Source organism: Micromys minutus, assembly GCF_963924665.1.
Source record: "Micromys minutus genome assembly, chromosome: 21".
Classification (NCBI taxonomy): Eukaryota; Metazoa; Chordata; class Mammalia; order Rodentia; family Muridae; genus Micromys; species Micromys minutus.
In genome coordinates, this window is record NC_137956.1 from 9,068,295 (window position 1) to 9,090,634 (window position 22,340).

The 22,340-nt window shown below is 45.2% G+C and overlaps 1 protein-coding gene across 1 annotated transcript in view; it reads right to left on the bottom strand.

Moving 5' to 3' along the window:
• Positions 1 to 225: 225 nt before the first annotated feature.
• TMOD2 (tropomodulin 2) overlaps positions 226 to 22,340 on the bottom strand; it is a 36,275-nt gene continuing 14,160 nt past the window's right edge. Inside the window, exons 3-10 of the mRNA XM_080934885.1 lie at positions 21,712 to 21,868; positions 19,299 to 19,421; positions 14,715 to 14,801; positions 12,853 to 12,983; positions 8,890 to 8,997; positions 4,626 to 4,769; positions 2,964 to 3,108; positions 226 to 364 (exon numbers count right to left, since the gene is read on the bottom strand). Coding sequence (XP_080791011.1) covers positions 330 to 364; positions 2,964 to 3,108; positions 4,626 to 4,769; positions 8,890 to 8,997; positions 12,853 to 12,983; positions 14,715 to 14,801; positions 19,299 to 19,421; positions 21,712 to 21,868 — 930 coding nt within the window. The 3' untranslated portion in view covers positions 226 to 329. The remainder of the gene's footprint in view (positions 365 to 2,963; positions 3,109 to 4,625; positions 4,770 to 8,889; positions 8,998 to 12,852; positions 12,984 to 14,714; positions 14,802 to 19,298; positions 19,422 to 21,711; positions 21,869 to 22,340) is intronic.

Below are 22,340 nucleotides of genomic sequence, written 5' to 3' on the forward strand. Positions count from 1 at the left end.
CATGCTAAGTTCCTTCCCGTGATTAAGAAATGTTCATGTAAGAAAGCAAGACAACCCAATATGAAAGCAGTTAAGATCACCTCCGGCGTTGTTACTGTCTAAGATCTACTTGTGCAGGCTGCCAGGTATGTCCAGGAGCAAGGCAAACCGCTACACATAGTTCAGAACCTCAGACAAGTAGTGCTAAGAAAGAGGAACAGTTAAAATTATGACGTGTATGGTTAACGGAAACAAGCCTCAGACAAAATGGTCCCGTGGAGAAGAGGAGGGTTTTGTGTGGTTTTTTTTGGATGGTTGAGTGGTGAGACTTCACCTCTTTCAGTATAGGTTTACCTCCTGTCTCCTTCAACTCTCTTCTTGCGAACTGGGTAGGAGAGAGAGAAAAATTGAAAAAAAAGACAAACAGAAGAAAAGAATGTTCTTTAAAAATCACTCTAGAGCAGTGGTTCTCAGCCTTCCTAACGCCGTGACCCTTTAATACAGTTCCTCCTGCTGTGCTGATCCCCCCACCATACAATTATTTCACTGCTACTTCATAACTGTAACTTGGCTACTGTTATGAATCACAACGTAAATGTCTGACATCATCTGATGTGTGATCCCCGTGGGGCTTGTGACCCATAGGTTGAGAATCTCTGTTCAGAGGCTTGTATTCATCCCACAAAGCTCTGTGCCACACACGGGGGGCATAAATCATCTTAAATTCCAACATTCAGTGATCTAGGGTAACACATGGAAATGGTAAAGATAATCACATTTAAATCAAGCTGTGTCTGGTCACGTGAGTGTGAGAGCTTCTCCATGCGTCTATGGGGTAACCTGAGAGACCACAGAGTAGTGAACTGCTAAATATTTTCACGGGGATGTGCACACAGGGCATCCTCTTGGCTTCTGTGCAGTTCAGTCACCAACCGGCTTGAAGCCCCCGGGGGGAACACAGCCACGCCCAGCATCCCTGATCATAGCTGGGATAGCAAGCATCTATAAACAGAAGCTCCAGTTCTCGACAGCTCATCTTGAAAACTCCCAAGTCCTACACATGGTGGAGCACACCTGCACTCGTAGTACTCTGGAGGCTGAGGCAGGAGAATCAAGGGTTGGAGACTAGCCTGGGCTACAGAGTTGAATTCCAGGACAGCTTAGGAAATATAACATGGTTCTATTTCAAAACAAACAAAATCCTAAATATTGGCCTTTTTAAAAAAGTGGTTTTGGACCAAAGGCAAAATCAGAGATTGAGGTTCCTTCAAACCAGCACTGGGAATCAAAGATACTGTCAGGATCACCTGACTTGGGAGCTGGAGAGATGGCTTGGTAGTTAAGAGCACTTTTCTTCTTGCAGAGGACCTGGTTCAATTCCCAGCACCCACACAACTGCTCACAACCAGCCACACCTCTAGCTCCAGGAGAACTGATGCTCCCTCCGAACGAGGCACCAGACATGTACAAGGCACACAGAGAGACATACAAAGGAAACATTCGTATGCAGAAATTAGCACATTTTAAACAGAAAAGATGGCCTGATTCCATCCTTCTCTCCCCTCCTCTGACATGGTCTCGCCACACAGCCCAGGTTGGTCTTCAACTTCCTGAAGTATGGGATTACAGGCACACAGCATCACACCTGACTACATTCCTGTTTCTATAACCCCTTTCTTCTTTCACTTCCTGGGCTGCAGGCTCTTTTGGTTGGTAGAATGGGGCCTATGGAAGGCCCCTGGATTTGGCCAACTGGTACCTTGTCCAAAGTCCTCTCTACCTCGATGTTTTTCAGCAGCCTAAGCTGAAGGACATGACAAAGGTGACACCCGCAGTGGCTGTTTCTGGGCATGGGAATTATGGTCAATACTTCTAGAGTTTTGCTCTGCCTTATTATTATTTTTGTTTTGTTTTGTTTTGTTTTCTGGCTCGCTCAGATCCGGGTCTTACACGGTCTATTTCCTAGGCATCTTCCGGTTGTCTCCATCCTTTCCCAAAGCCTCCTGCTGGGTCATGGGTCTTACTCTCTGTACCCAGTGGGTAAGTAAGTACAGCCTATGTCCTGCCAGTGTCTCTCTTTCTCTCTTGTCCAAGATCTGGTACACTGTTCCCAAACCTCAAACAAGAGACTCAAGCCTGATGCTGCCTGACTGCCAAGTGGACTTGTCCAGTCCTTGATGTCCCTTTGCGATGCTACTCCAGTTAACTGAGACGTCTCCAGACCAAGCCTTCCCATTCTGTCCCATCCTCCTACACTGTGACTGACCTCCTTCTCACTGTGACATGCCCCATCTCTTCCTGACAGAAGGAACAGTGAGGATCACTGGCAAAGTGTAACAGCACAGGAAGTTATAGAGAGGCCCAGTTGAAAGCTCCGTGAGACTTTAACCTGTGTTATGTAGCTCTGTCAGTACAGTTGACACATAAAGTACAGACGTATTCATGTGGGCTGGAGAGATGGCTCAGTGGTTAAGGGCACTGACTGCTCTTCCAGAGGTCCTGAGTTCAATTCCCAGCAACCACCATGTGGTTGTGTGGCTCACAGCCATCTGTGATGGAATTTGATCCTCTCTTCTAGTGTGTCTTAAGATAAGGCTAGTATACAGTGTACTTACATTAAACAAATAAATAAATATTTTTTAAAAGTATTCATGTGCCTACAGCTAAGTCTGAGTAGTGAAAAAGGCACCCACCATCAGAACCCAAACATAAGGAACCTGGGATTCCTCTGCCTTTGTCTAACAGAGAGAGTGGAAGGAGGAGACCGGAAGAGAGGCCAAAACAAACAAGTAGAGCTAAGCTAGATGAGGGCTATCTTAAAACAGCACTGCACTGAAGCCTTGGAAACCAGAGCATTGACATGACTACCTCGTAGTGTCGCCAAGTCCAGTGCATGGCGTCTGAGACGCTGCCTCTAAAGTGGGAAGATCAATGTTCCCGGTGCTTGTCCTATTTGTCACTAGCACAGATCACAACTGCCTTACCCAGGTCATTATTTTTTGTGATGGCAGCGGCCACTCTTGTCCGTGGCCCTTGCTTGGTAAACTGGTACCCAAACTTAAGAATCCTTGAGTTCTCCTCCAGCATCTGGGCGATCTCCATCTCCACAGCTGTTCCCAACTGCTGCCTCTGGTTGTACATACACAGGAAGGGAAAGGAAACAGTTACTTACAGGGGAAAACTACATGGTACCGAGAGGGGGTGGGGGAGAGACCTGAGATGTTTCTTTCCATGCAGCCACTGAATCTGGCTCTTTGTCTAGAATCAAAATGTAGACAGTCCAGTCTGCTGGTACTGAAAAATGAAAAACAAAACCAACCAACCAGCCAACCAACCAACCACAGCAATAACCGCGGAAAGTTGGGCAGGAGATGCTCAGTGGGAACAGTGCTTCTGTACAAGTATGAGGGTCTGAATTTGGAGCCCAGCACCCATGTCATAAAGTCAGGCATGGTGACATGAACCTAGAGCTTCCTTAGCTGGGCGTGCAGAGATGGGTCAGTTCCTGGAAGTCACTCGTCAACTAGTCTAGCTAATCAGTGAGCTCCAGGTCCCGTGGCAGACTGTGTTTAAAAAATAAAACTAAGGCGGAGTGTGACAAGAAGACCCCTGGCATCAGCCTCTGGCTCTGCATGCACATCATGTGTTCACACACTAATACGAACATACACTTAAGCAAAACCAAACAGAGCTATCCTGTGCTAACCAATGGGACTGTCTCAATAACAAATATATGATCAAAACCAACAAAAATAGAGAGAAAGTGATTCCTGATGTATTTGAGCAAAACTAGTATGTGTGCTTCCAAGTTAGTCAGTACTAGTGGGATTAAAACAAGGATGTTTCTTAAATAGAAGAAAAGTCTGACAGCCATGAAACTAGCTGCTGAATTTTCTATCCTGGAATCCATATCCCAAAATAAGCAAAGATCTAGTCCTGTACTTGATTCCCACACTAACATTAGGCATTTTCAACCTCCTGCAACCCAAAATCAGGTATCTCTGACCACTTTACCTCTGGCACACACACACACACACACACACACACACACACACACACCCCATTATAAAAACAGTGTCTACTGACCAGCTGTGAAGTCTCCTGAAGAACATGCTCTGGGGCTGGGGAGAATGCTTGTCAGTAAAGTACTTGCCACAACAGCCTAAGGACATGAGTTCAATCCCCACCCCCACGACCCACATTTAAAAAGCTGCTATGTTGGTGAATGTTTGTAATCCCAAAACTGAGGAGACAGAGACAACGGGGTCCTTGGGGCTGACCAGCCAGCCTGTCCCCCAAAAAGGATGGTGAACACCTGAAGAAAGGTAGCTGAGGTTGTCCTCTGGTCTCTACACACACACACACACACACACACACACACAGAGAGAGAGAGAGAGAGAGAGAGAGAGAGAGAGAGAGAGACAGAGACAGAGACAGAGAGACAGAGAGAGACAGAGAGAGACAGAGAGAAAGGCAGACAGACAGACAGCACATATACGTTCCATAGGCCAGAAGCTGTTCAGATTCATAGGAAAGCCAGGAGGCCTCACAAGTCCACACAGAGCTTTGAGTTTTAGCCCACTCCCTGCGGGGACCCCCTTCCACTGTCTACAACATAAGCCAGCTTTGCCCCACCTCCTCTGTACCTGATTGTCAATCTTGATCTCTGTCAAGGTGTCATTCTCCCGCAGCGCTTCCACCAGGGCCAGGATTCCAGGGCCAGTGATAAAATTGGATTCTACATTTAGACTTTTCAAGGTCTTGTTGACTTTCAGCATCTCTGCAAAGGCCTAAGTGTACGAAAACAGCCATCAGGGTTTCTAAACATGAACATCTCTCTCCCAAATTTAAAAAAAAAAAAAAAAAAAAAAAAAAAGATTGTTTTACAGCACTTAAAGAAAACTTTATTCAGTCATATTTTCATCTCTTATGTAAAATTAAAATCTTGAGCTACAATTAAAAAAACTAAAATAGTGCCAGGAAGTGGTGGCACATGACTGTAATCTCAGCACTCAGGAGGCAGAGGCAGGCGGATCTCTGAGTAGGCCAGCCTGGTCTACAGAGCGAGTTCTAGGACAGCCATGGCTATGCAGAGAAACCCTGTCTCAAAAACCAAACCAAAACATACAAACAAACAGCCCAAAAGCCAAAACCAAAAGAAACAACCAAACCAAAGGACCAAACCAAACCAAACAAAAATTAAAATAGCTTAGTAGAGCTGGGCAGCTCAGCAGTTAGAGCAATGGCTGATCTTCTGGAGTACCTGGATTTGATTCCCAGCATCCACATGGTGTGTGCAACTGTATGTTTTCTATATTTGTACTTTTATTTTTTAAATGCATGGGTGTTTTGCTTGTATATATGTCTGTGTACCATGTGTGTGATTAAACCAGCAGAGACCAGAAGAGGGTGTTGGATCATCTGGAACTGGAGTTACAGACAACTGTGGGGACCATGTAGGTGAGGAACAAAAACTCAGGAAGAACAGCCAGTTCTCTTAAACATTGAGCTATCACTCTAGCCTGTGTGTGTGTGTGTGTGTGTGTGTGTGTGTGTGTGTGAAGACAGACTCTCAGGTAGTTCAGGCTGGCCTTGAACTTGTGTAACTGAGGCTTGGCCATGAAGTGCTGATCTTCATGTTTGTACTCCTCAAGAGACATATTCCCTAAAAGAACACATTTTAATAATGGTTTAAAGGTGTCTCGGTACAAACAAATTTCAAAAATACACATATAACTGGGGGGTGGGGCAGAGGGATGGTTCGGTGGTTCAGAGCACTTGATGCTCAATCATAAAGACAAGTCTCCAGATCCCAGCATCCAGAGGCTCACAGACATCTGTAAGTTTAGCTCCAAGGTATTCAACACCCTCTTCTGGCCTCCATGAGCACCCCACACTGTGTGCATATACTCACTGAGACACGTACATGCAAATACACACACACACACACACACACACACACACACAGAGAGAGAGAGAGAGAGAGAGAGAGAGAGAGAGAGAGAGAGAGAGAGATAACATTTACATATGCATATATAAAATTTAAGTATATTTTGGTCCCGCCCAGATGAGCACAAAGGCTGAGACCTGGCCTTCTGTTCCTCAAGTGCATGAACAGTTGAGATTGACATGACAGCCCCTTTCATTAAATCCATGAAGACAGTAAGTAGAAGAATGGAAAACAAATTGCTAATACTTATTGCTTCTAGGGAGTAGATCACAGAAGCCCTAAACTATCTTAATTATCTTAATGGCAGTTAAGACAGGAAGAAGGAAGAGAGGGAATTCCACAAGAGATGAGGCAGGTTTCTCAACCTCTGCATGGCTAAGATCTGGGCCTAGAGACTTCTTTGCTGTGGGTGTCCCATTAGCAGCCTCTCCGGCTTCTGAGACCTTACAGATACCAGTAGCATCTGTTCTCGTCACAACCTCAAACATTTCCTACCACTGTCAGTGTGTCCCGGGAGCAAAAGAGCTCCTGAACTGAGAATCACTGGGGCAGAATAACAATCTGTGTCTTGATGGGTCACAGGCTGATGGGATGGCACACTCAGCAATTCAAGGTACCTTCATTCAATAGTTGGTTTTCGTTGTTTGCTTTTTGTTTGTTTTGAGACAAGGTTTCCCTATGTAACCCTGGTTATCCTGGAACTCATTTGTAGACTAGGCTGGTCTTGAACTCAGATATCTACCTGCCTCTGCTTCCCAAGTGATGGTATTAGAGATATGTGCTCCATTTAATACTTGATCTTAAAATTAAATGTACACATTTTAATCAGAGCATGGGATGGGAGTGGGGCAAGCCTTTTTTTTTTTTATGTGACACACCAAGTTTTGGCATGAATTTTCAGTCCCAGAATAAGGACATTTCAGAGCAATTAGTTCTTTATAAAAACTTGCAACCTCCTGGCAGGCAGTCGCTTTATCTTAAACTCGAGAAAACACTTTTTCTCAAGCCGAATGAAATGGAGCCTAGGCAGCCAAACATAACTGAGTTATTACGCTGAGTTCACTTTGGTTCAGCAAATATCTGAACATTTCTCCCATGCGTGGGATGGTAGTGTCAGAAAAACTTAGAGACAGTTCCTTCAATGCTATCTGAATGATTCAGGTAGAAATACATGTCTCAAGAAAAGGTTTGCTTTCTGCACTCTATGGGGTTATACAAAACTATAGTTTCCTGGGGCTAGAAAGATGGTTGAGCAGTTGAGAGCACGTGCTGTTCTTGGAGAAGACACAGGTTCAATTCCCAGCACCCACATCCGGCAGCTCACAACCGCCTGTAGCTCAAGCTTCAGGAGTCCACTTACCTTCTTCCAAACTTCAAGGACACACACTTTTAGTTAAAAATTAAAATTAGTCTTTTAAGTCTAACAAACAGAACCCAAAACGCATAGCTTCACCGCTGAGCAAATGGTAGCCACAAGCAATGCAGCTACTAAGCTCCTGGAAACCAGCCAGTTTGAGCTGATGTGCTAGAGATATAAAGCACACCACGGATTTCAAAGATGCAGTATGAATAAACGAATGTAGAGCACCCCACTATAGTTCTAAGCCCTATCTATCTCCCAGACATATCTCTATATACTTTACTTTTTTTTGGAGTTTATTTTTATTTGATGCATATGGGTGTCTTGCCTACAGGTCTGTCTGTGCACCACGTGTGTGGGGTACCAAGGACGCCAAAAGAGGACATCAGATTCCCTGGAGTGAGACTTACAGTCACGTGTGAGTTGTCTGAAGTGGGTACTTAGAATCAACTCAGGTCCTCTGGAAAAGCTGCGAGCACTCCTAACCACGGAGCCATCTCTCCAGCCTAAGACCACTGCTTTAAAATGAACCGTTATGCCGCGCGCGACCTTGGTTTTTCCAGTTTGATTTGAGAGCAAGTGGCCGGTGTTGTAAATTCTCAGGTTGATCCCCAGAGACCCTTCGACAATGGTGGGGCTGTGTGTGTATATGTAGTGTAGTGGAACCAGAAAGCCCTGGTGGTGATTCTTGGCTGACGTTACTTGCCACATCTGGGAGGATCTGACCTCTCATGCTATTTCGGGGACGAACAACAGGCTTGGAGCACTACAGCCATGATTGGGTGAGGTAAGCATGCAGAGCTAAGCTGTCAGAGCTGCATTCGCTGAGTGGCTTCTAATAAGAGAAGCGGACAAGAGGAAGGGGTGATGGCCATGTCAGTGACGGTATTTACTTAGGCTAAGTAGCATTCTTGTTTGGCTCGATAACCCCAAATGCATAAAAGGACAAGGGTTTTCGTTATTATTTCTCTTTCCATACTCGAATTAACTGAATATCAAATGAAACATTTCATTATTTTGACTGTTTACAGTACTCTTGACACATGACTGCACACAAAAATTAAGATAAAATGCACTCTGACATTGCCAGGTTTAAGTAAGTTTTGGGGGGAGGTCATAACATCCAATGATTGATATGGGAAGTTACTGTAGGAGGGAAAGTTTCAGAATGGTTTTTCTTAATACAACAAACTCCAAATATTTATTTAGTTAAATGCCAAGATGCCTGTCTTGTTCTGTTTTGGAAAGTACAGCCCTGACAAGAATCCACTTAAGTCCACTAATCTCAGCCTGAGCCTTGGAACTGTAAGTTTGTCAGATTCGACCAGAGCCAAGACTTTCAATTGATGAAACAAATTAGCCAGGAATGGTGATTTCATGCCTGAAATTTCAGCACTAGGCAAGCTGAGGCAGGAGGATTACTGGGAATTGAAGATCAGTCCAAGATACACAATGAGTTCAAAACCCAGGCCTCACAGCAAGACCCTATCTCAAAACAACGAAAAGTTAAGCCAGCTAATCTTAAACAATAAGAAAAAAACTAAAAATAAAGTCACCAGGGAATTAAATGACTTCATGGCGTGTTTCAAGTTTCACTTACAAGGGCCACAGGGTCATTGCTGCGGGTTGCAGCCAGGCTGAACTTCTTCACGTGGGTGTTAGTCTCCAGAGCCTTTGCAAATTCCTTCAGGGTTGGAATTGGAATGTTCTAAGCATAGAAGACAGGGTTAGTTATAAACCGTTCACATTGCACTGTACTCACCCTCAACTTGAAAATACTGTTTTCATTTTCCACTGGACCCAGGGTCTCACATGCACTACACAAATAAATGCTCTGCTTCTGAGCTCCACCATTGATCGGCAAGCCCCCTTCAGGTTTTGACTACCACCTGTATTTAGATGGATGATTACATAATACCTCTTAAAAAAAAATCCATGTGTGATAACTAAGCTATTCTGAATGAACAGCGCCCCCTAGTGCCCAATAAAGGAATATAACTCAAAGATTTCTTTTTTTCAGTCTCATATTCTAGGACAGGTTAACAATCATGATCTCTCTCACAGATAGCCTTAAGATACCCTAAAGATGAGTTTCTCCTTGGCCTGGAAACTCCTGATATCTTTTTCTTCACCTCTGAAGACCACCTGAATTATTTCCTCTTTGGTTTATGAGTTCTCCTAGGCAGCTTTAAATTTTTCCTTTCCTACAATTCTCTGTGTGGGGCCCCTGCCTCTACAAGGCAGAGTATCTACAAAGCGAGGTCTCTTGCCTGTGGGCACAGTGAAGTGCCATGTTGGGAGTGGATCCTCTGGATACAGAGGTATGACCTAACACATTTGTTTGCATTCCTTTTTTTCTTTTAGATTATCAATTGCATTTTATGAGTGTTTTCCGTGCATGAATGTATATGTGGACTTTTCTTATAAATCATATGCACAAATCACCTACCACTGTAGAAGAAGGCAGTAAGTAGCAAGGGGACAGCAGTGGATATGAGCCTTGCTGTGTGATGGGTAAGCTGAGTGACCACAGCAACGTGATCCTCAATTCTCACGGAGGAGCAGACGAGAGAATGAGTTTTAAGTAGCCAAAGATGTAACACATAATGCACACTCAGTGAAAACAGTATTATTGGGGCTGCAAAGACTGCTCATCAGTGAACCTGAGTTCAGTTCCTAGCATCCGTGCTGTATGGCTCACAACTGCATGTAATTCCAGTTCCAGGATCCAATACCCTTCTTGGCCTCCACAGGCAACCTCACTCATGTGAACACACCTATACATGTTAAAAACACGGGGGATCAGGTCAGGGGCTGAGGGATGGAGGGAGAGTATGGGGAGAAGTAACTGGAATTGGGTAATAGCGCAGTGGAAACTTCCTAAAACCTACGAGGGTGACCCTAGCAAGGACTCACAGTAATGGAGGATACAGAGCCTGAACCAGCCAACTGTAACTGGTCATCTGTAACCAGTGTAACCAGGCATCTGTAACCAGTGTAACCAGGCATCTGTAACCAGTGTAACCAGGCATCTGTAACCAGTGTAACCAGGCATCTGTAACCCGTGTAACCAGGCTTCTATAACCAGGCATCTATAACCAGGCATCTGTAACCAGGCTTCTGTAACCAGGCATCTGTAACCAGCCATCTGTAACCAGGCTTCTGTAACCAGTGTAACCAGGCATCTGTAGCCAGGCATCTGTAACCAGTGTAACCAGGCATCTGTAGCCAGGCATCTGTAACCAGTGTAACCAGCCATCTGTAACCAGGCATCTGTAGCCAGCCATCTGTAACCAGGCTTCTGTAACCAGGCTTCTGTAACCAGCCATCTGTAACCAGGCATCTGTAGCCAGCCATCTGTAACCAGGCTTCTGTAACCAGGCTTCTGTAACCAGGCATCTGTAACCAGGCTTCTGTAACCAGGCATCTGTAACCAGGCATCTGTAACCAGGCTTCTGTAACCAGGCATCTGTAACCAGGCATCTGTAACCAGGCTTCTGTAACCAGGCATCTGTAGCCAGGCAAGGCTTGCAGTGGTGGGATGGGGACACCAATCCAGCCATAAACCTTCTACCTGTTACAACCTGTCCTGTCTACAAGATAAGCTGGGACAATGGTGACTAAGAGCCTGTGGGAGTGGCCAACTAATGGCTGGTCTAACTTGAGGTGAGGAAGCCCAGGCCTAAAACTGCCTGGAGGGCCAGGAACTGAAAGCTGGGTCCCAGAGATCTAGGGTAGAATGAAACAAGACTAGCAAAAAAAGAAAGAAAAGAAAAGAAAAGAAAGGGCCAATGGAATGATTTCTAATAATATTCTGCTGTGCTCATAGATCCCTGAAGAGCCCAATCTTTATCAGAGAAGTAAGAGGCTTCCTTGGGCAGCTGGTGGGGGTCTCTCTGACTCATTCTGCCTGCTTGCTGGACCCTCTCTCTTCCTCCCGCTGGGTTGCCTCATCCAGTCTTGACCTAAGCGTCTCTGCCTAGTCTTGTGTGTCTTGTTACGTCCTGTCCAGTGGTAACCCTGCAGGAGTGCTCTTTTCTGGAGGGAAATGGAGATGCAGTGGATGTGGGTGGGGGCTGGAACTGGGAGGAGCACAGGGAAGGGGGTGTGCAGTCAGGATACATTGTTTGGGAGAAGAATAAATAGATAGAAGAAAACGCTCATTAGAAATAATATTAAATGCTAGGAGCTCAATATGAGCCAACGAAACAAACCTATCTGAAGGCACACGCCTAATACCCGATCTTTAGGGAGGTAGAGGCTGGAGGATGGAGAATTTGAAACCAGCCTTGTTTACATATTGATTTTGAAGAGTTTAAAGCCAGTCTTGGCAACACAGTGAAACCTTGTCTCAAACTAGCCAACCAAGTCACCAACCGACTGAAGAGAATGAATAAACTAGGCCACAGGCAGGTCACGTGTGTTCATGCTCCTCTCAGCATGGTCAATGGACAAAGCTTCGAGAGATTTCTAAGACCCTGGGAGAAAGCTCCAAGTAAACAAGAGTCTTAGTATCTCTGTTCCTTTATAGCGTGGATTGTTCTTGGAATGTGCTTTCGTGCCCCTCCAAGGCGTAGTGGCTAGGGGTGTGTTTACTTTTGATTATTCATTACGACCCGCTACTGTTTTTTATTTATATGGAAACAAACGTGTTTGGCCACGTGCTTCTTGTCCCTGTGACCGTACACTTCACTCAGGTGACTCTTCTTAACCCCCAGAGTATAAATTGTCCGATGCGCTGAATAAAGTTGGCTCCCGAGTGAGACTTCAGTTTACCTTAGTTTTAGGTCCACACTGCCAACTAGAGGCAACAGCAAGACTTACCACCAAAAAGAACAAGGTGGGAATGACAATGGTAGTGACTTCAAAACCAGGTCATGGAGAATACTGTGTGCGTCGTGGGGGCAACCCAGAGAGAAATGTCAGACCCACCTGATGTGGAGATACAGGTGGTTGTGAGGCACCTGATATGAGTACAGGGAACTGAACTTGGGTCCTTTGCAAGGAAAGCAATTTCTTCTAACCACTGGGCCTTTGGCTTCTTGACATTTTCTATTCGGCCATCACTATCTCTGGGGAAAGCCAGATGTGGTTATGTGAGAGCACTCAAGTAACCCCGAAGAGTGGCCCATGTGGTGGGCCCACAGCTGCTTGGGGGTGCCATCTTAGAAGTGGATCCTTTGGATACCTTAGCCTTGACTGGCAGCTTCACTACAGTACCAACTACCCTTCTAAGTTACTCTGACATTCCTGACACTTGGAACTGTGTGATGGGGCTGGGGATATAGCTAAGTGGTAGAATGCTGTAGCACACTCAGAAAAAGAGAAAAAAAGAAAAGTTGATGTGGCTATTTAGCATCAGGTAGAATGGGCTTTGTTTGGCCTGAGTTCTATGAACGTTTTCAAAAAGTTCTAGGAATTATTCTTCTTATAGACCCATTTCTTTTGACTAGCACATTCTGTCTGAAATCAGTGACTGGAAAGGATGGCAAGCCAGTGTAAAATCAGACAGTCAGTGGTGTCCAATCAGCTCTGTGATACCAGACTGCTGGAGGTGACCGACCTTAATGTTGTTGAGGTTAACCTCCTGCAGGCTGGGGTCGTTGGCCTTCATCTGCTGCAGGCTTGCTTCCACATTTGTGGGGTTTGGTGGCTCCTCAAATACCGGCTTGGCCTTTTCACCTTTGACGACATCTAAAATACAAGTTTTAGTTTATAAAGTGCAAGAGGTTCTCCATCCAACTAGAGACAGCTTCCCTGGAAAGCACCATCCCTTCAAGTAGAGCCCAACCCTCCAGTGGGAGCCACCATCAGTTCATTCTCACTGTGCAGTGGTGCCGCTCTGAGTTAGTTTGGAAGGCAGATGTTCTTCAGCCACCATGAGACATCTCATCCACTGGCACTGAAGTACCACATGGATTTCCCCCACACTATGTGCACCAGACCATAGGCTCTGAGATGCAAAGATGGTTACCACGATAAGCCTCTTCATTTCCCAAATCCGTTTTAAAAATTTTGTGTGATGCTAAGACTCGAGCCCAAGACCTACTCAAAGCGTTTGCTCTAGTACTGAGCTATGCTTCTATCCCCAGTTCCCAAATATTAATATCCCCCTGGCTTCTTGATTGCATTTCCTCCAATTTCCATTTTGCATCTCTCGCTTTGATAAAGGTATGGAGAGAATAAGGAACGGAAAAGAAGAATGAAAAGCATCTTAAAAACAATTTCTGGGGGCTGGAAATGTGGCTCAGCAGTTAAGAGCACTTGCTACTTTTTAAGAGCACTGGAGTTTGGTTCCCAGCACCCTAGTGGTGTCTTAAAGACATTAATTAGTCCACTTCTAGGGATCTGAAACTCTCTTCTGGTTTCCTTGGGCAGTGGATATGCATATGGTAAACATATATAATGCTATTAAAAAGCCCACTTACATACTAATAAATAAATAAAGTTACTTAAGCCAGATATAGCAGTATATGTCTGCAATACCAGGATTTAGGAGACTGAGTCAGAAGGATCATGAGTTTGAGGCCAACCTGGGCTACACAGTGAATTTCAGGCCTGTCTCAAAACAAACAAAACCCGAAGAACAACAAAAACCAACACACACTAATTTATCATATTTGGAGTGCATGCAACACACAAAGGATTGATATTCTAATGTAAAGAAAGCTCTTAGGAATCAGCAACACACTTATAATCCCAGCTCTGAAGAGGCTGAGAGAGGAGGATTCTGGGAAACAGGAGTTTGGGGCCATCCTAAGCTAAGTAACAAGACCTCTTAATAACTAACCAAGTAAACAGGAAGCTACTGAGACTGAGCAGTATCTCTGAAGTCTCCATGAGAGAGAATAATAAATGATTTATCCAGGAGTCAGGGTCTGCATCCACTTAGATCTCACAGTGCGGACAAAGGCCAACTGATTACTCTGAATAAGTTCCTTTGGAAAAGATCTTTCTATATATGCCCAGAGCGTTCCTGACACCCAGTAGGTATTTAACAAATGCCTGGTGAAGGTGACAGAAGGCTGAAGCTTGTCCAAGCCAGGGTATCCTTCTTGCTTTCTGGGGGAAGTAAGTAGAGTCCAATGACCAGCGTCCACAGTCAAGACAAAAAGACACTGGCATAAAAGAGGGAATGTTGCCAAGTTTCCCTCATTGATGAGATATCCTTTCGAACGGAAAACTTTGTTTGCATTTTGAGCTGACTCTGCAAACTTATCAGGGATTTTTTTTTTCTTACTAGAAGACCTGCCATGAATGTGTGTCCTGTGGCTCCGTGTGTCATGCCGGGCATAGAGCCCAGCATCAACTTCACGTAGTTTGGTTGCTCAGAGCCCAGTGACTTCATCTAGAAGCTCTCTGTCCTATAGGCACCAGACAGTGGCTCTTAAGCCCCCCACGCTCCCAGATCCCTTATCAACTTACTCCTCACAGGCCCCTTGTGACCTTTGCCATTGGTCGTTTCTTCATCAAACTTCGGATTGTTGAGCAAATTGTGGACTCCAAGGACAGCTGAAAGAAACCACAGGTAACAACAACAAGCAGGAAGTTTCGAAACTCGAATTAGGATGGCCACATTGTTAGTTTGCAAATAGAAGAACCATTCTGTATACAGAAGAAAGTCTCCAGGTCCCCTTTCCTGGGGAAGTGTGTGCTGTGTACACAGCATTCAAAAACCTCAGCGCTAAAACTCCTCCCAAGACTGTCAGTAGCTTTACAGGCCTCTGTGAGGTTAAATGTGTAGGGTCATTAGGAACTGGGAAACAACTGTGCAGCCATATCTTCCAGTCACTGGAACACTGCTAGGTTTCTGTGCGGTTAGTCTTAACTGGCAATTTAACACAACCTAGGGTCACCTGGAAAGAGTCTTAATGAGGAATTCTCTAGATGACTGTCTCTGTGTGTGTGTGTGTGGCATGTGTATGTGTGTATGTGTGTGTGTGTGTGCGTGTGTCTTCATTAGTATTGATTCAGAAGCCCCAGCCCATTTTGAGCAACACCACTTTATGCACTGGGCCCTGAAGTATGCAAACATGAAAGAAGCCAGTTTCACGGAAGCAGCGGCATCTATGTGTTTCTTTATTTTGTTTCTCTCTCAGCTGTTGGCTGTGGATGTGCTGTGACTAGGGGCTTAGGTTCCTGTTTAGACTCCCCCTTGTAACCTGTAACTTGGCAATGTAAGCAGAAAAAACCCTTTCCTCCCCTGAACTGCTTATGTTCAGGGTGTCTTACTATGGCAAAAGGAATGAAACTAGAATATTGCCCTAGTTAAGTAGACCCAACATTCAGCTGTTTGTTTCTTTGTTCGTTCTTATACTGTTTTCAGGGTTTCACCTTATTGCCCTGGATAGCCAGAAACTCACTTGTAGGCTAGGTTGACCTCAAACTCAGTGTGATCCTCCTGCCTCTGCTCCCAGATGCTGTGACTTTGAGTAGGTGCCACCTTACCCACACGTCCTCTTATCAAAAATTTTAAAAAGGTGAGATTCAAGCTAAGGATTTTGCTTTGTTCCAGGTCTCACTGTGTAACCCTGTCTAGCCTGGAACTCATCATGTAGACCAAGCAGGCTGTCCCTAGAGCTGCAGGAGTCCTGCTTCCTTCTGCCTCCTGAATAGTAAGATTAACATGGTACTAGTAAGGCTGGTGGAATCTACACATTTTAAAGGTCTAACGCCATATAGATTATTGTGTTGTCCTCCCCTCCCCCTTCCAGAGGTAAGGCCAGAAAGACTGTGGCCCCTTTTCAGTAGAAAAAGGAGTTGTCCTTTCTTTCCCTTTGGGAAAGAAGAGAGGTGTTATCAGGAACAAAAGGCCAGATGGGCATATCAAGGTCTTAGTGCCCAGTGTTACATGGAACTGGCACCAGGAGGCACATACACTACGGGTGGTCCTGGGCAGGTAGAAACCGATTTCCCTTCTCATGAAGTTACAGGTGAGAGGCACAGGTCCCTAAGAGTCTGACCGGATCGACTGTAAACTACATTTTAGAAGGGAGGCAGTAGGAGAAGAAAGGTCAGTGGTTAAGTCAGTAAGAACAGAAGTTAGGCCAGGCAGTGGTGGGCACATATACCTTTAATTCCAGCACTCGGAAGGCAGAGGCAGGTGGATGTTTTGAGTTTGAGACCAGTCTGGTCTATAGAGCAAGTTCCAAGTCAGCTACAGCAACATGGAGTAAAAAGGAACAGGGTTAGAGGTGGGTGTGTGACTTGTACGTGAGAAGCAAAAGGATTCCAGGAGGTCTTTTGGGGGCTGTAAAGACAGTTCGGGAGTTCAAGGCCAGCCTAGACAGTATACTACCATAGTGAGACCCCAGGCTTATGCTAAATGGTAGAGTGCCTGTCTAGCATGCCTAAAGCAAAAGTCGTGGGTTCAGCCAACCCCTTGCACTGGAAACAGTAACAACAACAATCACAGAGTTAAAGAGGGGAAATGTGGAATACATTGAGTTTGAACCCTGATTGCCACATCCTAACTGTGGGATTCAGGAAGCCATGGAATGCCCCCAGAGTCCGCCTCCTCATTAACCCCAACAGATTGTTAACTTGATTAGTGGCTAGGTTAGTGAAGCACAGGCAGGACTTTCTGTGAGTGTGTTTCCTCAGAGCATTCACTAAGGGGGAAGCCTTGCTCCGAATGTGCTTGGCACCACCACTGAGGGAAGAAAGGAGACCAAGAGGAGCTCGGCCACACTTTGAATTGCTTGTCTTTCTACTCTCTACCTTCCGTACCAGCACAGACGATGCTCCTCAGGGCTCCCTCACTTGCTGTGAGCCCTTTCGTTGACAGGCTATTCCCAGTCTTCTAGAAAGACCCACCCTAGAGAGGAAGCTGCTTGAGTTTCATCCCCACAGAAGGCTTTCCACTGAGTTCTTAGGGAGTGTCTGTTCAGCTGAGTAAGGAGAACAAAGGCAGTTCTATTCGCAATTTCTCCTTGGGTTTATTACCCGGATTCTAGGATCAAGTATCTCCAGAATGATTGCTTTTTTTTCTTTCTCTTTTCTCAGGTGTTTTCTGGGAATCAAAGTTCCACCCTGCATTCTTCCTTTGGGCAATTCCAGTAAAACCTGTGAGACAACCCTTGGGAGAAGCAGTAACCATGGAGAGATCTCTCCATAGTAACCACAGGGCCTTGATGCCCAGTCACTGAGAAACGCTTTCCTCACTAGGTGAGTCAGATGCTACAGAGACCTCTGACAGTCATGAACCTGATGTCCCCTACTGATACATGAGAGGCAGAGGAAGATGTGTGGAGATTCCAGACACAGTGGAATGAGGCAGGACAGGCATCCCCACAAGAAGGAGATAGATCCCTACAGACATCTTCTAGGGGAATAAGAATCAGAGTTCTGGAACTGGGAAGCAGCTAAAAACTGATAAACTACTTCCCTCAAAAGCTCAAGGACCTGGGTTAGAATCCCAGTACTTAAGAAAGAAACAGATACATGTCGGATATGGAGGTGTGCATCTGTGATCCCAATTCTTGGTGGGTAGAGGCAGGTGGGGCTTGGGGTTTAGCAAGAAAAGGCACTTGCTACTCCACAATGCAAGTTGGGTGGTCTGAGTTTGATCCCCAGAACCTACATAAAGTTGTCCTCTGAACTTCACATACATCCTGAGATTGGCCAGGACTCCTGAGCTTCTTGTCTCTACCTCTTGAGTTGTGGGGATTAGGAACATGAACTACCATGCTCACTCTTGTTTTAGGTTTTTAAGTCAGGGTCTTATCATGTAGCCCATGCTACTCTAGAACTTTCTATGTTGATTACCCACGCACATCACATCTTTTTTTTTTTTTAAAGGGAAAGTATTTAATTTGGAGGAAAGGCTTGCTTTTCATTTCTTTTGTATTATTTGAACTTTTGATATTTATGATATCTACATCATAGGTTGGATGCTAATGGTCATCATTTGACTCATATGTTTAAATCCTTGATCCTGAGCTGGTGGAACTGTTTGGGAAGGACTAGGAGGTGTGGCCTTGTCAGAGAACGTGTGTCACTGGCTTTGAGGTTTTAAAGGACTCATTTCTGAGTGTGTGCTCTCTCTGCCTTCTGCTTTTGGATCAAGATGTGAGTATTTAGCTGCTTCCGTTGCCATGTCTTCGCTTCACCAGCATAGACGCTAACCCTCTAACACTACAATTAAACATATAAGTTGCCTTGGTCATGGTGCTTTGTTATAGCAGCAGCAAAGTAACTAATCCAATCTACATGTAAAGTCAATTAAAATAACAATCCTGTTGTCATTGTCATGTTTCAGTTTGTTAAAGAAACTAGAAGGCTAGCTGACCTCCTGGCACAAATCAGCTTGTAATGGCAATTGTAAGGGGAGACCAAGAACTCCATAGAAAGGTGGTGCATGCCTTTAATCCTAGCACTCATGTGGCAGAGGCAGATGAATCATTGTGCTTGATGTCAGCATGGTCTACAGAGCAAGTTCTAGGACAGCCAGAGCTACATGGAAAAACCCTGTCTTGAAAAACAAAACAACAACCAACCAAACAAACAAAAAGAAATGTGGCCATAATTATGTGATGTTCATGAGTGTGTTTTAATGTGGAAGCTCTCAGAAAGCATATGGGGATGTCACTTCATTCATTTTTAATTTCTAAGTCTGTTTTCTTTTTGAGACAAGGTCTTAATTCTATAGCCCTGGCTGGGCTCCAACTCACAACAATCCTCCTGCCTCATCCTTTAGAGTATTAGTGCTACCATTTCAGGAATGCGTCACCACACTTAGCTTGCAATTTGCTCCTTTTAAGCTCTTGATATGAGATTTCCTATTGTTCTATTCAGTTTCTCACAGGAGTCTTGTAAGATGGGACTCATCTGAACAAGAAAACGGGCTAAAACATGGCTGAGCTCCAGTCTTATAGATAAGATAGGGCTGCTGTCACCCTGGCCATACAGTACTCAACAGCTACCAGCAGCTCATAGGTTTGCACCAGGGCAGTGAGTGTATGCCTGGGGGTCACATGGGAGGATCACAGACCAGCCCTGAAAACTCACCTGCTAGGTCATAGAGTTCAGTGTCTGAGGCACTGGCCAAGGCTTCCTCCAGTTCTGGGTCCAGAGTTACTTTCTCTTCTTTACGAGTTTCTACAGGCTTTTCCTTGGGGATAAAGACTCTCCCTTTAAATTAGAAGAAAAACAAAGATGACTGAGCTATTGCCTTATGTGTGGGACTGGCACACTGAACAGAAAATGCAACACTGGCATTAAAGACACACACCATTGAGCTGTATGGTATCATTTGAGGCTACTGAACTGCTAGGTTGGGGCTAATCTAGTGTGAGAGGGAAGGAACCTTGCCTTTTACCACATACAACTCCCCGGAGCTCACTTTAGTAGTTAAGCGTCTTCCTAACAGACTTTCTAATATCAACTTGACAGGATCTAGAAAAGCAAATCTGCAGGCATATTTATGAGGGTGTCTCTAGACTGGGTTAATTGGAGAGACTCTAAGTGTGGGCGGCTCCAATCTGTGGGCTGGGGTCCAGGACTGAACAAAAAGGAGAGTTAGCCTGTCCATCTGATTCCCGCTGTGGATGCAGAGTGAGCCTTTCCTGCAGGCTTCTGCTGCCGTGAAGGCATGACACTTAGGGCTGTACTCTTGAACTGTGACTCCAAGCAGACCCATCCCTCTTTAAGTTGCTTCAGTAAGCTACTTAGTCACGGCAGGGAGGGTAACTACCCCACGCCATCTCTCTATAAGCTTCCTGTAGGTCAATCTGCCTTAGACACTCCTCAACTCAGAGAAGACATGTCATAATCTCATCCTTTGTTATCTTGTCATTATTAAATACATAACAATTTTGAAATTTTATTGAAGATTTTTTTAATATTATACTTTATGCTTGTCATAATTTGGTAAGTCCAGTGGCAACTGTGTTACCATAAAAACAGCTCATATCCCATAGTAACCTGAGGCTGTTAACCTGACTCATTATTGATCAGCTATACTTTCTTAATTTCCTTCTCAGTGGCCTGTGACCAGCACAGAGGGAGTGGCAGGGATGACTCCCTTTTCTTCAAAAACAACCTCACTGGAGCTCAGGGGAAGGAGACTCTCCTTCCTGTTATTCAGCTCTACCTAGTTTCTTAGACTGATACAGAGACCACACAACCACCAAAGTAAACCAGCAAAAATGGTAAACACAGTCACAGGGCTATGAAAGCAATGCTCAGGGGTCATTCCGGTAGGAAACGGGTGATGACAGAGAGGGGTCAGGGAAATCCAAGGCCTAGCATTTAGCTGAGAGTCTCTTGATTTAAAGTGGCGGGGAGGGGGATGTGGGTAAGAGAGAAGAGGCGACAAGAAAACTAACTTGAGTTGGATAAATCTGGGAAAGTGAACAAAGACACAGGCTGGGGCTTAGCAAGGAAAGGAGAGATGCAGGCAGCATGCCTGAAGTTTCAGCACTGGAGGAGGGTAAAGTCAGGAATGATACGAATTAGGAGCCTATGTAGGTTACACAGTGATGGGGGAGGGCAGGGGGAGGGATGAGAAGGAGGAGAGGGAAAGAAAAGAGAGGAGGGGATGAGAAAGGGTCCTGGCACGGACTTGCTCCTCATGGGCTTCCCAGTCACATTCCTGTGCTCCTGTCACTGGACAAGTCTCCCTCTAGAGGGCAGGTGAAACTTTCTATACCTGGAGGTCTGGTCGACCCTAGAGGGTCTCAGTGAATCTGAGATGAAAGAATGGCACACTTTGCACCATAGCTTTTAGGGTTGGGGGATGGGGCTCTAACCACTGGAGTAGAAAGGCCTTGCTAGACACCTTTAGTTGATGAATCAAAGGCTGAGGGGAACACACCGTTGCCGGTGCAGTTCATTCAGGTAAGCCATTCTTTATGTTTTCAATGCCTTTTCTTCAGACTTTGAAAATAATTTTTTTTGATAGAATCAATCACAGAACCATTTCAATCCATGTATTCATTTAATTAATCACACATCCTGCCCTGCGTTTCTCTTTTAAGTGAATGAATTTTAGTTTTGAGAATGGTTTTAGGTTCATATCAAGCTGAGCAGAAATTTTTCATGAACCATGCCCTCCCCAAACCTCCCCACTAATATTCCACACTACAGTAGGAGCATTTGTGACAACCATGAGCCCATGAAGACCCACCAGCATCACCCATGAGCTGTAATTTACCTTAGAGTTCACTCTGGGTGTTGGACGCGTATCTTCGAGCCACAGTGTTCTAAAATACCACGCATAGTTCATAGGCCTTTTGCCACGCATAGTTCATAGGCCTATTGCCACGCATAGTTCATAGGCCTATTGCCACGCATAGTTCATAGGCCTATTGCCACGCATAGTTCATAGGCCTTTTGCCTATCCACAGATTCCCCCTTTGACCGGAACTTCACAGTGTGTGAAGGGCATTCTGTCCCAAGACATGTAGTCTGTGGACCTTACCTTTCTTTTCTCCTGTGAAGGGTACAAAGTCCTCCCTGTCCTTCTGTTCCAAAGCCTCTTTCTCCAGGTACATGAGCAGATGCTCACGGTCAAATGGGCCAGTGGCTGCTTTCTGGGTCTGGTCTTTCTGTCGGAATCCAGCCGGTAGTGTCGCACTCTGACAAGACACACGTGAGATGGAGGGAAGACGTTGACTAGGCTGAGTCTGTTGTGTCTTTAGTCTTTTGCACTAGCTGTAAGTGGGACAGCAGGGAGCACCTACAGCAGCTAAGACCCGGAGTCTCTAGGATGGCTCTGGGGATGTGCATGTTTTCACCACCTTTGCTGAGGAAGGGAACCCAGCTCAAGGGGCACAGCGGCAGAGGTATCAACCTTGGACTTTCTGCAACTGCCTTCTAGAATGTGGAGGGAAAAGGTTGCTCTGTGTCCACCATGATTAGGTTTGGTCAGGTGTGGACACAAGGGCTCCTAAGGCAGGATGGCTATACTCACTTGTCTCTAATCTATCTCCTCCAGAAATAACCAAGAGGTAAGTAAATATTATGGTATATGTCGGTATCTGTCCAAGTCTTTTTGAGATAGTGTCATGAAGCCCTGGCTGGCCACTGTGTAACTGAGGCCAGCCTTGA